Source organism: Doryrhamphus excisus, chromosome 22 (assembly GCF_030265055.1).
Source record: "Doryrhamphus excisus isolate RoL2022-K1 chromosome 22, RoL_Dexc_1.0, whole genome shotgun sequence".
Lineage (NCBI taxonomy): Eukaryota > Metazoa > Chordata > Actinopteri > Syngnathiformes > Syngnathidae > Doryrhamphus > Doryrhamphus excisus.
This window is the reverse complement of record NC_080487.1, coordinates 10,326,222-10,339,889: the sequence shown is the minus strand read 5'-3', so window position 1 is coordinate 10,339,889 and position 13,668 is coordinate 10,326,222. Positions and strand designations below refer to the sequence as shown.

The 13,668-nt window shown below is 41.8% G+C and overlaps 1 protein-coding gene across 3 annotated transcripts; it reads left to right on the top strand.

Moving 5' to 3' along the window:
* The first annotated feature begins 3,992 nt into the window (after window positions 1-3,992).
* On the top strand, window positions 3,993-13,635 carry znf281b (zinc finger protein 281b). 3 transcript variants are annotated; one of them, XM_058061209.1, is made up of 7 exons: window positions 3,993-4,192; window positions 5,625-6,176; window positions 6,272-6,385; window positions 7,558-7,681; window positions 9,762-9,854; window positions 9,946-10,064; window positions 11,576-13,635. In XM_058061209.1, the coding sequence occupies exons 2-7, from the start codon at window positions 5,682-5,684 to the stop codon at window positions 13,214-13,216; spliced, it is 2,586 nt and encodes an 861-aa protein (XP_057917192.1). In that variant the 5' UTR covers window positions 3,993-4,192; window positions 5,625-5,681; the 3' UTR covers window positions 13,217-13,635. The 3 variants fall into 3 exon arrangements, with proteins under 3 accessions (XP_057917192.1, XP_057917193.1, XP_057917191.1); XM_058061210.1 differs by having other exon boundaries at window positions 3,993-4,196; window positions 9,771-9,854; XM_058061208.1 differs by having other exon boundaries at window positions 3,993-4,196.
* Window positions 13,636-13,668: the final 33 nt, after the last annotated feature.

Genomic DNA, 13,668 nt, shown 5'->3' with positions numbered 1-13,668 from the left:
AAAAGCCATAGCATTTCAGTATGTGGAATCAAACTATGGAATGGATTGAGTAAGACCCTCAAACAATGCACAACGATGAGCCAATTCAAGAAACAATACAAGCAGTTGATGTTTGAATTTTTTTTAATTAAATTTAATTTAATTTAATTTAATTTAAAAACTTAAACTATATTAGGAAAGCAGGAAGTGAACAAATGTAACATTTACTGATTGTAAAAGTACCAGATGGAGGGATACTGTACTGTTATAAATTGTATATACATAGTATAGCATATATACATATAGATATACAGTATGTGTATACAGGGTGGGCCAAAAGTCAGGTAATACTTCATTATCTGTTTCACCTTAACAATCACGTTTTAGATATCCATCCGTCCATTTTCTATACCGATTATACTCATCGGGGTCACAGGGGTATGCTGGAGTCTATCCCAGCTGACGAGAGGCGGGGTACACACCCTGGACTGGTGGCCAGCCAATCACAGGGCACATATAGACAAACAACCATTCACACTCACATTCATACCTATGGACAATTTGGAGTCGCTAATTAACCTAGCATGTTTTTTTGGAATGTGGGAGGAAACCGGAGTACCCGGAGAAAACCCACGGGTGGAATTGAACCCTGCTCTCCGAGCTGTGAGGTATGCGCGCTAACCACTTGACCACCATGCCGCCCTATTTAATGACTGTTTGTAATTAGTTACTTACTCACATTTTGTACTAAAGAGGGCTCTTTGCTAATAAAAAAGATGAGTAAATAAACATATGTAGTCAGTAAATACAGTATACATATCAGAACAGGTATAGTACAGGTATATAACATGGACATAACCATTGTGAGTATAGTGACATAAGTGATGTGTAGCACATTTAACTGAAAGACTTAAGTGAATGAATAAAGGATGAGGTTGTGTACTGTAATGGGTCTTGGTAAAAAAACGTAGTAAAAGTGTGTCTCGAGTCTATTGCAAGCTATTTAGTTCCCCCTAGTGTTACTGTACGGGTAGCAAGTCTGGTATCATACCAGTAATTGGACCTTTAGGGCTTACAGTGCCTTGTCACCACTGTGCTATAGCCTTGACAGTTAGCTTCTTTTACCCCCGGAAAAGCCACAATCACTTATGATGGAGTCCAATAATGAAGCCTATAGGGTATATTAGTGGAGATGGTACCTTTCAGGATGCAATTGGTCTCCTGTTGCCGTGTATCTCTGCTGGATCCACTGAATAAAAACAAACAGCAGATTCCCAGTGGGAATTGTATCAGATGGATGATGTGCGAATCACGAATCGTCTAGTGCAGGGGTCTCAAACTCAATTTACTTGGGGGCCACTGGAACTTGGGTCTGGGTGAGACTGGGTCGCATCAGGTTTTCCAAAAAAAAAAAAAAAAAAAAAACACATTTATTAAAAACAATTTTTTTTTTAAACTTTGGTTCCGATTTTCTACAATAAAAGCTCTGATAAAACATTCCACTGTTCTCAAATATCTTACTTTTTATTTTTCTACACAAAATAAGATTAAAAATAAATAAACAAATCAAGAATAAAGAAAATCAATCAGTAATAAATAAATATAATAATAATAAAACGGCAAATAACAAAAACTTAAGAAACCACATATAGTTGGTGGGTAGACAAATTATTTTTTTCAGATTAAAATGAACAAAGCATTATTAGAGCCCTGTAGACATGACAAAACACAACTATAGTCACATTTATACTCTTTTTATTTACAACATATTGCGCAACTGCAGGGTCTTGAGACACATGCTAACTCGCAAACTAGAGAGCTAGCGACCTAAACGGTAGCCTTCAAGTTATTTCCTTTAAACTCAAAAAGCCAAAAACTTACCACTTCCACACGGATAGGGAGGATAACTATTAACAGTTATTTAACCTTTAACATGAACATTAATCAAACGTAATAATTTTTTCTGGGTACATGATACCATACAGCATCCATATCAAACTTGCGCGGGCCGCACTAACATTAAACTTTCATATCAAGGCGGGGGCCTCAAACTAGTGTCCTGCGGGCCACATTTGGCCCACGGGCCACGTGTTTGAGACCCCTGGTCTAGTGCTTTAAAACAGTGTTAAAGTGTGGAGTTTGCATGTTCTCCCCGTGCATGCATGGGTTTTCTCCGGGTACTCCGGTTTCCTCCCACATTCCAAAACATGCTAGGTTAATTAGCGACTCCAAATTGTCCATAGGTATGAATGTGAGTGTGAATGGTTGTTTGTCTATATGTGCCCTGTGATTGGCTGGCGACCAGTCTAGGGTGTACCCCGCCTCTTGCCCGAAGACAGCTGGGATAGGCTCCAGCACCCCCGTGACCCTAGTGAGGAGAAGCGGTAAAAATGAATGAATGAATATTCCCATAATATTAATTTATCATACTTATTCACAAATAACATTTGTAAATATGTATAAAATATATGGTAGCAGAGATGAGGATGCCTAGGTTATCATTGGGAGTGACCAGGATGGATAGGATCAGGAACAAGTACATCACAGGGACATTACATGTTAGCATGTTAGCCGAAGGTAGCAAAGATAAGGATGCTGAGGTTCTCATTGGGAGTGACCAGGATGGATAGAATCAGGAACAAGTACATCAGAGGGACATTACATGTTAGCATGTTAGCCGGAGGTAGCAGAGATGAGGATGCTGAGGTTCTCATTGGGAGCGACCAGGATGGATAGGATCAGGAACGAGTACATCAGAGGGACATTACATGTTAGCATGTTAGCCGGAGGTAGCAAAGATCAGGATGCTGAGGTTCTCATTGGGAGTGACCAGGATGGATAGGATCCAGGAAAGAGTACATCAGAGGGACATTACATGTTAGCGTGTTAGCCGGAGGTAGCAAAGATCAGGATGCTGAGGTTCTCATTGGGAGTGACCAGGATGGATAGGATCAGGAACGAGTACATCAGAGGGACATTACATGTTAGCGTGTTAGCCGGAGGTAGCAAAGATCAGGATGCTGAGGTTCTCATTGGGAGTGACCAGGATGGATAGGATCAGGAACGAGTACATCAGAGGGACATTACATGTTAGCGTGTTAGCCGGAGGTAGCAAAGATCAGGATGCTGAGGTTTTCATTAGGAGTGACCAGGATGGATAGGATCAGGAACGAGTACATCAGAGGGACATTACATGTTAGCATGTTAGCCGGAGGTAGCAAAGATCAGGATGCTGAGGTTCTCATTGGGAGTGACCAGGATGGATAGGATCAGGAATTAGTACATCAGAGGGACATTACATGTTAGCATGTTAGCCGGAGGTAGCAAAGATAAGGATGCTGAGGTTCTCATTGGGAGTGACCAGGATGGATAGGATCAGGAATGAGTACATCAGAGGGACATTACATGTTAGCATGTTAGCCGGAGGTAGCAAAGATCAGGATGCTGAGGTTCTCATTGGGAGTGACCAGGATGGATAGGATCAGGAACGAGTACATCAGAGGGACATTACATGTTAGCATGTTAGCCGGAGGTAGCAAAGATAAGGATGCTGACGTTCTCATTGGGAGTGACCAGGATGGATAGGATCAGGAATGAGTACATCAGAGGGACATTTCATGTTAGAGGCCTTGGAAATAAAGTCAGAGAGGCCAGCACCCCAGGTAGAAAATGAATGAATAATACAGTATAATATGAAAATTATGACTTGTTTGAGAAAATGCATTTATACAGTAAATGCCTTCTCTCTAATAAACACCAGGTACGCTGCATTTGAGGAAATGCTATTTCTCGCTTATTTGTATTGTCTTCATCTGCATCAATGCTATATTTTTCCTAATGTTGTGTGTAATTTTAAAAAAACACTGTAGTAAAGCATGTACTTTGTTTAAAAAGTGCACCCTAAACAAACTAATCTTTAGCTTAAAGCATATAATATAAATATAAGTGATCGAAGCTGTATTTTACATGCATATGTAAATGCAGCCCTGCTTAATGTGTTTACATGACTATAGTCCTCACCTCCGTCAGCAGCAGCAGCAGCAACAGCAGCCTGTCTCTTCTCACGACCCGTCCTCTGCACCCATAATCCCCCGCGCCAGGACAAGATGGAAGAAAGCAGCGGCCGCCGGAGAACAATGTTTTGGCAATAAAACCCCAAAAGCTGCAAGTACGGAGGCAACACGGGCACAATCAAAGCCATCTGCGGTCATGTGTAGGTAAGCGAGAATCGAAACGGGTCCGTGTTCGAGGCTTCGGCGGCGGTTCTGTCGAGATATCCGCGTCGCAGTGATGAGGTGAACCGTGGGGGAAATGCACCGAAAGGCAGCATCATTGTTTCTGATGCATGGGCCGTAATGCGGCTTTGCGGCATGCTAGCTGCTAGCCCACATGCTAATAGCCGCTTCGCTAACTAGCAAGCTAGCTGGCTAACTAGGCTGTTTTAGGTGGCTGGCTAACTAGGCTACTTTAATTGTTATACACACAGCTGCCTCCGAACTCGCTTTTTGTTTTTTTAATTTAGTTCCGCCATTTAAAGACGACATGAAGATGAAACAGAAATAGAAAAATTTAACCGCGGACGCGAACACGGTAATCATTATCCGCTCGTAATTACGGCTAAAGTTAGCTATCAATAAATGGAGCGCCAGCCTCGCTCGCTCGCTCGCAGCCAGATTTAATTTCCAAGCGTCATCAAAAGATTGGAAATGAGCTCTAAATTCCACACGGCTCAACTTCGTAGTCAACATAATGCTTAATTTAGCACTGTATATCACCTGTATTAATATTTATAGTCACTGGAAGTAGCTAATATTCCATGAAGCACTGCTTGCATTTTTAAATAGCCAATGGATGCAATCAACATTTTTAGCGCTAGCAAAGCACCACGACTGGACACTATATCAGAAGAAGCAGAACTTCTATTATTTTATTCAAGTCATCCCATAAAATATAACACTGTAATGACGTTTTGTGGCTTTTTCTAGCGACTTGAGGGATTGTTTCTGAGTGATAAACTCGATGATGCGTTGATTGTCTCATTGTGGCGAGCCGGCTAAGTATGCTAACTAGCTGGCTAACTATTATGTACCACAAAAGCTCATATGCTGTTCTCTCTTCAATGTGTGTTTCTTTAACAAACACTTTTCCCCCCCTTTTTCATTTTGCGGATAAATATTTATTTCACTGCTAACATTATCGTTTAGTCGCAGGGAGTATGTCCTACTTAAATTACTCAAATGTCAAAACGCGTTTGACCTAAATACCGTTTGTTTTAGGCAAGACCACCGAAGCGGCTAATTAGCATAGTACAAAAACAACAATAATATACCTGAAATAATTAGTTTTACACTAATATTTGCTGTTGCTGTAAACCAGCAAAGCATTTATTAGGGTAATGTTTCCTTTTTTTGCCAAGTGAGCTTTGCAAATACCACCTTGTTAATAAAGAATATGTATGATTATTTTATACATATTTAATATTTAATTGTTTTAAACTTTATTTAACGCACAATTATAAAATACATGTTTACTAAACTCCCATCAGTGTGCTAATTTTGAGGATAATGTATACATTATTGTAGGTATAGAATGCCAATATAGCAAATAGTGTTCTAAAGACTTATTGGGTCCGTCCTCTCTTCCAGGGTGTTCTCCTGCATTCCTGTCTAGATTGATTGTCCTGGCTCCCCCCGCACACCACCATGAGTCTTATCCAAGACAAAATCGGCAATGAGTTTTTGCGCAACGGCGGCATGGACCCCAATTTTGCACCCGGCATGCTCATGTTCAGCCACCTGCCGCCCGTCACCAGCTTCACACGGCTGACGTCGCAGTCGGTCATGGGCGACCTCCCACAGGAGATGATCCTCAAAAAGGAGCGCGACTCGCCCCCAGACCATCATCATCACCACCACCATAACAACAACCAGGCCTCCGCCGCCGCTACCGCCGCCAACACTGGGGGCTTCCTCCACAACATGGGCATCAAGCAGGAGCGGCTAAGCGAGCTGGATTATCGCATGCCTCTGTATGCTGCGGGAGGAGCGGGAAGCGTCGGGATGAATTGCGGCGGAGCGGGCGTCGGGAAAAGCGGGAGCGACATGCCGGACATGTCTTACGGCAACCACCACCAAAATCACCACAACATGCTGCTGCATGATCTCAGCCACAGCAACGTGCGCTCCCTCGGAGAACCGGTCAGTTGATTCCGAACTATTTTTTACTTTAGCACCTCGTCATTTATGTTTGTTTCTGACTAAATCTGATTATATGAATTGTGCTGTGATTGTAGATGTCGGGAAGATTGTGTAAAGAGCCAAAAGAGTCCTCAGGTAAAAGGGGCAGGAGGACCAACGGGGACGGACAGGGAGGCAAAGCCCGAAGGAAACGCAACGATGCTGCAAAGGTTAACCATTCTATATTTATAATAATTATTATTTATATAATATTTTATTATTAATATTTAATAATATTTATTACTAGTTAATATTATTTTTATATTTTATTTATTTATATTTAATTATATTTATATTATATATAATATTTATATTACATAATTATTTTATAATAATAATAATTTTGTATTTAAATGTTGCATTTACATCAAGTGCATACATTGTATGAAGTACTTGAATGGTTACAACTTATGGTAATGGTTTAATTTAATTTGAACATGCATCAGATTACAATTGAATGCATCACATAATCAGTTCACACTTCCACATACTCCAAAAGGAGTAGGAAGAAGCAAAGCTTATTAAATCCTACCCCTCCATCTGGTACTTTTACAATCGGTAACTGTTACATTTGTTCACTTCCTGCTTTCCTAATATAGTTAAAATTGAAAAAAAAAAAAGTTTTTTAAATTTTTTATGCGTACCAAAGTACGAGGTGATATGATAATACAGTGACATAATGGGTACCATCGTAACTGTCAAAATAGTGATATATATATATATATATATATATAGCACATCATGACTGGACAAAGCTTATTAAATCCTACCCCTCCATCTGGTATTTTTACAATCAGTAACTATTACATTTGTTCACTTCCTGCTTTCCTAATATAATTTAAGTTAAAAAAAAAAATTTTGTCACGTACCGTACAGTGACATAATGAGTACCATAGTGATTGTTATGATTGTTAAATTGATCAATGGGTGATATAACATGGCGTGTTTATTTTCATAATGGTATGACTTTATTTTTCCATTAAAAAGTACTATTTTATTGTCATAACATTGCAATTTATTTGGTTATAATATGACTTCATTATTCTAATACGTTTTTTTCTCTTGTAGGATTACAACCTCGTTCCTCTAATGCAGTGGTTCTCAATTATTTTCTGTCATAACCCCCCTAAGGGACATAAAACGTTTCATCCTCCATACCCCCACAAAATGAAAAGCATATTCAAGAGTCAAATTGCATGTCGAGTACTATAAATTTGTGTACAGTATGTCGGCATAGAAGCGCTGCTCTAATGTTACAACAGCACAGTAATTGATCTCTTGTGGTTGTAGCATCATAGTTGTGTATCATATACAGGAATTCAACTGTCTTGTCCTTTTTCAGGCTATGATGTTGGATGCGGATGGAGCCTGCCTGTCCCCCAACTCCAAGCCACATATCTGCGAGCACTGTAACGCTGCTTTCCGCAGCTCCTATCATTTACGCAGACATGTGCTCATACACACAGGTGAGAGGCTTTCACTGCTTCCTTTTTTTTACACAGATTTTAGACACAAAGGAAATAAAAAAAAATGCATAACGTCATCTCTCCTTCAGCACTGTGGGGGGGGGGGGGGGGGGTGACTCATTGATTGCTCACGTCTTTCTGGATGTGTTAGTCATTGCCTTTGCTGGGAATTTCTTATCCGGCTATGTTAACCCTTCTCTTGTGTTAGGGTTGGCACTGACCCACTTTACATTTTAATGCATAAAAAAAAATCACAGAATATTTGTTTATTGCATCAAGGCTTTTTGACTAAAAAAAAAAATAATTTAAAATGGTCTGATTGAAATTATGACCACTGTATTGTTAGGGTCGGTTTCGACCCGTTTTACATTTTAATGCATAAAAAGAATCACATAACATTTGTTTATTGCATCAAGGCTTTTTAAATTTGTCAGGAAACCCTATTTCAACAAAATAAAACCAAAAAAAAATTTTTTTAATGGTCTGGTTGAAATTATGACCACTGTATTGTTAGGGTCGGTTTCGACCCGTTTTACATTTTAATGCATACAAAGAATCACACAACATTTGTTTATTGTATAAAGGCTTTTTAAATTTGTCAGGAAACTCTATTTCAACAAAATAAAACCAAAAAAATAACTTAAAATGGTCTGGTTGAAATTATGACCACTGTATTGTTAGGGTTGGTTTCGACCCGGTTTACATTTTAATGCATAAAAAGAATCACACAACATTTGTTTATTGCATCAAGGCTTTTTGACTTTGTCAGGAAACTCAATTTCAACAAAATAAAACCCCAAAAAAAAATTTTTACTACATTTTAAAATAGTCTGGTTGAAATTATTACCACTGTATTGTTAGGGTCGGTTTCGACCCGGTAATAATAATAATAATAATATGATTATAAAGCAATATTTTGAGCCAAAAACTGAAATCACAAGTGTACAATTAGCCAACACAATGACAACCAGCTCCTCTTCTCATCATAGAAGCTTCAGGGGATTCTCATTTTCACCGCTTTTCCAGTATACCAGCAGAAAAACAATGTCCAGTTTACATGTGAGGTGAATTCACTCATTTGATTGGCTGATTTCACATTTACAATTTGGATCATGGAAAGAATGGCAAGAAGTACAGTGAACCAAGATGTGGACCTGTTCTGCTTTTTCATTTCACTTTATACTAAAGTTCTGTTGCCGAAAACAATAACTTTTTCTACATTTTCTTGACATTAATATATATGGGTCAAAATTCACCCCAACACTATACATGTTTCTTTAGTGATTTAATACTAAAATGAGAAAATAAATCAAACTAATTGATTTAAGAGATATGTTCTATAGCTCTCAGTAATAAGCAGGTAACAAAATAATTAAATTCAATTCTTTTGAGGTTAATTTTACCATTTTTGGAGGGGTATAGTGACAAAAAAGGCTTACATGCCTACACCCAAAGTATGAAAAGCAACATTTTCATGGATGAGGAAGCCTAAGAAGGTAACCAAGACATGAGAAGCAAATTTGATGGTAACTTATTGTTTTTTAGTGTATTTTATAGCTGATTTAATACATGGGTCAAAACCCACCCGGTAACATAAGACATGATAATAAAATGCCAGTGTTTGAATTTGGTGATTTTTGACAAAAAACATAAGGAGTTAGTATGTCATTTTTTTCTGTTTTTTCAACTTGCTTCTAATGCACTTTCCTGGTCAAAAGGAGTGATTAATACTAAAATGAGAAAATAAATCAAACTAATTGATTTAAGAGATATGTTCTATATCCATCAGTAATAACCAGGTAACAAAATAACAATTCAATTTATTAATATGATTCTTTTGAGGTTGAAATGGAGGGGTATAGTGACAAAAAAAAGGCCTACATGCGCACACCAAAAGTATAAAAAGCAACATTTTCATGGATGAGGAAGCCTAAGAAGGTAACCAAGACATGAGAAGCAAATTTGATGGTAACTTATTGTTTTTTAGTGTATTTTATACCTGATTTAAAATACATGGGTCAAAACCGACCCGGTAACATAAGAGATGATTAATGTGAGCGGATGGATGGTTGTACTCTTGATCGCACAGGTGAGAGGCCTTTTCGGTGCAGTCAGTGTAACATGAGCTTCATTCAGAAGTATCTGCTCCAACGACACGAGAAGATCCACAGTGGTGAGTGTGGAAATTCTGTTTTATTTTTTTTTTTAAACCTTTTGAAATATTGAATTAGAATCCTTTCCATAACCGCTGTGTATCATTTCAGGGGAAAAGCCTTTTAGCTGTGACCAGTGCAACATGCGTTTTATCCAGAAGTACCACATGGAGCGACACAAGCGGACGCACAGCGGCGAGAAGCCATATCGCTGCGATACATGCCAACAAGTAGGCCACATGACACTATAAACACGCATCGGCCATTCTATATTTTCATGTGAAAATCCTGCTTCTAATTGTCAGTACAGTATGATAATGATAGTTTTCATGTTAAATACTGCCATTACAGAGTATTCTTTTACTTCAAAAAGTAGCACCGCTGTATAAAATGAACCTACTAATTTTAGAGGATAAAACATATAACATATATAACATCATATAACGACATGTTGTGGTGGGCGCCCGACTGTGAGGACCAGGCACGTCTCCATTTGACAGGAGCCAATCATAAGCTAGGAAAAAACTCAGAATACCATTGGAGGACAAGCGGCATAGAAAATGCATGGACGGCGCCGCGATAGCACCTCTGTCCACCAGAGGGAGGCTGGCTTTGCTCAGATGCAAAGCATTATGGGAAAATGTTACGATATTTTTTTTTATATTTAAGCGTATATTTTTGTGAGTGTGACAAGCGGCATAGAAAATGCATGGACGGCGCTGCGATACCTTCTCTGTCCACCAGAGGGAGGCTGGTTTTGCTCAGATGCAAAGCATTATGGGAAAATGTTAAAAAAAAAATTTCATATTTAAGCTTATATTTTTTGTATATTTTTGTGAGTGTGAATGGTTGTTTGTCTATATGTGCGTGTGACAAGCGGCATAGAAAATGCATGGACGGCGCCGCGATACCGCCTCTGTCCACCAGAGGGAAGCTGGCTTTGCTCAGATGCAATGAATTATGGGAAAAAGTTACAATAGTTTTTTTTTTCATATTTAAGCTTATATTGTTTGTATATTTTTGTGAGTGTGAATGGTTGTTTGTCTATGTGTGCCCTGTGATTGGCTGGCCACCAGTCCAGGGTGTACCCCGCCTCTCGCCCGAAGACAGCTGGGATAGGCTCCAGCACCCCGCCGCGACCCTCGTGAGGAAAATATGTTTGTATATTTTTGTGAGTGTGAATGGTTGTTTGTCTATATGTGCCCTGTGATTGGCTGGCCACCAGTCCAGGGTGTACCCCGCCTCTCGCCCAAAGACAGCTGGGATAGGCTCCAGCACCCGTCGCGACCCTCGTGAGGAAAAAGCGGTAGAAAATGAATGAATGTTTGTATATTTTTGAGTGTGAATGGTTGTTTGTCTATATGTGCCCTGTGATTGGCTGGTGACCAGTCCAGGGTGTATTCCGCCTCTCGCCTAAAGACAGCTGGGATAGGCTCCAGCACCCGTCGCGACCCTCGTGAGGAAAAAGCGGTAGAAAATGAATGAATGAATGTATATTTTTGAGTGTGAATGGTTGTTTGTCTATATGTGCCCTGTGATTGGCTGGTGACCAGTCCAGGGTGTATTCCGCCTCTCGCCTAAAGACAGCTGGGATAGGCTCCAGCACCCCACCGCGACCCTCAGGAGGAAAAGCGGTAGAATGAATGAATGTTTGTATATTTCTTAGGTATACCTTTTGAATGCTAAGCTGCTGTGTGATGAGTTTAGTGTTCTTAAAATGAAAACATGTGTTTGTGTCTAGTTTTTCTCAAGAACAGACCGGTTACTGAAGCACAAGCGGACATGTGGAGAAGCCATAAAGAAGGGCCTGGACCCGAACATGCTGGAGCTCAGCGACGCCGAGCTCGGCCAGGGCAGCTACTCACTCACTCAGGGAAACGCCAGCACCTCCGGACGCAAGCGGGCTAAGTCCAAAAACGGCGAGGGCGGTGAGCGCAAGCGCAAGAAGAACACGGCGGCATCGATGGCGGCCTCGTCCTCCGCAGCAATAGCATGCGATATGGGCCTGCAGGACTTTGGCATGGAGCAGCCCTCGGGTTCCGGCCCGGCCATGCAGGCACGTACCCCCAAACTGGTGTTCAAAAAAGCAGGCCGCAAGGCCGTCGAGAAGAGCCTACTTTCTCTGGAAGACAGTGTTGATGGACAAAAACTGTTAGGCCAGAAACCTGGCTCCTTAGATCACGTGGAAGCCTCTGGACTCGACGGCATGGGTCTACTCCAGGGCGGCGGGGGCAACAAGCAGGGACCCAGCAGCAGCGGCGGCGGCAACAGCAACTACGACGATGCAATGCAGTTTGTGAAAAAGCGGCGGTACCTCCACGCCGTCAACAACGACTACGCCGCAACCTCTCTTCACATGGCACCGCAGGGGAGCAGTGTCATCCAGGCGTCCCTGGGGCCCGAACCCACGCTCGCCATGCTGGATTCCTCACCTCTGGAACTCAAGCACGACAAGTCGGGCATTCCGGACGAGGTTCTGCAAAGCCTGCTGGACCACTACAGCCATAAACCAGAGGGATCGCACCATCACGACGTGGCGTTCGACTTGTCCGATCACCCGCACCACGTCGACCTCCAGCCGGCGGCCCCCGTGACCCCCGAGCTGGAGGACGACGCGGCCAACGCCGGCGATAAAACCGCTGTCATGAGCGAGTATTCAAAGTTCCTCCTGCAGGCTCTGGAGCGCACCAGCCACAGTGGACCCTTCCCCAGCCTCGGCCCCACGGGTCCCTTCCCACTCCTGTCCACCAGCTCCAGTCCCACCGGGCCCCTGTTTTCCGACAAGCACGTCTACAGCACATCGCCGCTGGATTGCGGTTACCCCCCCGCTGTTTCTTCGCCGCTGCCCATCGCCGCCCCTTCGTCGACTTCCTCTTCGTCCTCATCCAAGTCCCACTACGGCATGCTGGTGGGCTCCCCCTCCCAAGCGGGCTTCCACCTCAGCCTGGAACCCACCAGCCACCAGCAGTTAACTCCGTCTCAGGAGCTGACCGAGCAGCTGGAGAAGCAGCACTCCCCCGGAGCCTTCAGCCTACCTCCCCAGGACCTGACCGCCCAAGCGGACGGCTCCAAGGGGCAACCACCCAAGGCTGGGGGGAGCGCCGCGCCCCCGAGCAGCTCCAGCTACTCAGAGCTGTCCCCATTGAATCCCCCAAAAGAAACCACGTACCAGATTGAGAATTTCGCCCAGGCTTTCGGCTCCCAGTTCAAGTCAGGGCGTCGCACGCCCCTGAGCTATGGCAACGACCCCCCCGGCGCCGAGGTGGACCACAGAATACGGACTCCAGTGTCAGAATTCTCAGGGTATACCAGTTTGTTAGCTGACGTTAGCGAGCCAGTGAGTACAGGATCAAAAACCCCGACAAGCCAAAGTTTCAGATAAGGGTCAAACGAGGTCAACCCATTTGGGGGGACGGGGGTGCCGTTCTTGTCCATCTGGCCCCCCCCTTTTGATCCCATTCAATTTGTTCTTGTAGCAAAATATTTTTTAGTTATTTTTTTTTTTTTTTTTTTAAACACTGCCATTAAATTTTGATGCAAACACGACCAGGGAGGGTCTTCCATGGCCTCAAATGCAATGTTTTTTTAATCATGTTATTTAGTCGCTTTACATTTTCATGGAAAAGTAGTGATTTTTTTTTGTTTTATATTACCGTAAAAGTGTAGATTTCAACGTAATTTAAAAAAAAAAACATTTAGAGGTTAGAGATGAACTTTTCTGAACATTTCTTAATTTCTGAACCCTTGTGTTTTACCAATCACCATACTATAAAGTAATAATAATAATAATAATAATAATAATGACAAAAAAAACAAACAAAAAAAACAACACTT

Bases quoted from the DNA above. Each gene is read 5' to 3' on its own strand.
- znf281b (XM_058061209.1), top strand. From the start codon at position 5,682: ATGAGTCTTATCCAAGACAAAATCGGCAATGAGTTTTTGCGCAACGGC. The intron at 7,682-9,761 runs GTGAGAGGCTTT...GTTGTACTCTTG, and splicing joins ACATGTGCTCATACACACAG to ATCGCACAGGTGAGAGGCCT. The intron at 9,855-9,945 runs GTGAGTGTGGAA...GTATCATTTCAG, and splicing joins ACACGAGAAGATCCACAGTG to GGGAAAAGCCTTTTAGCTGT.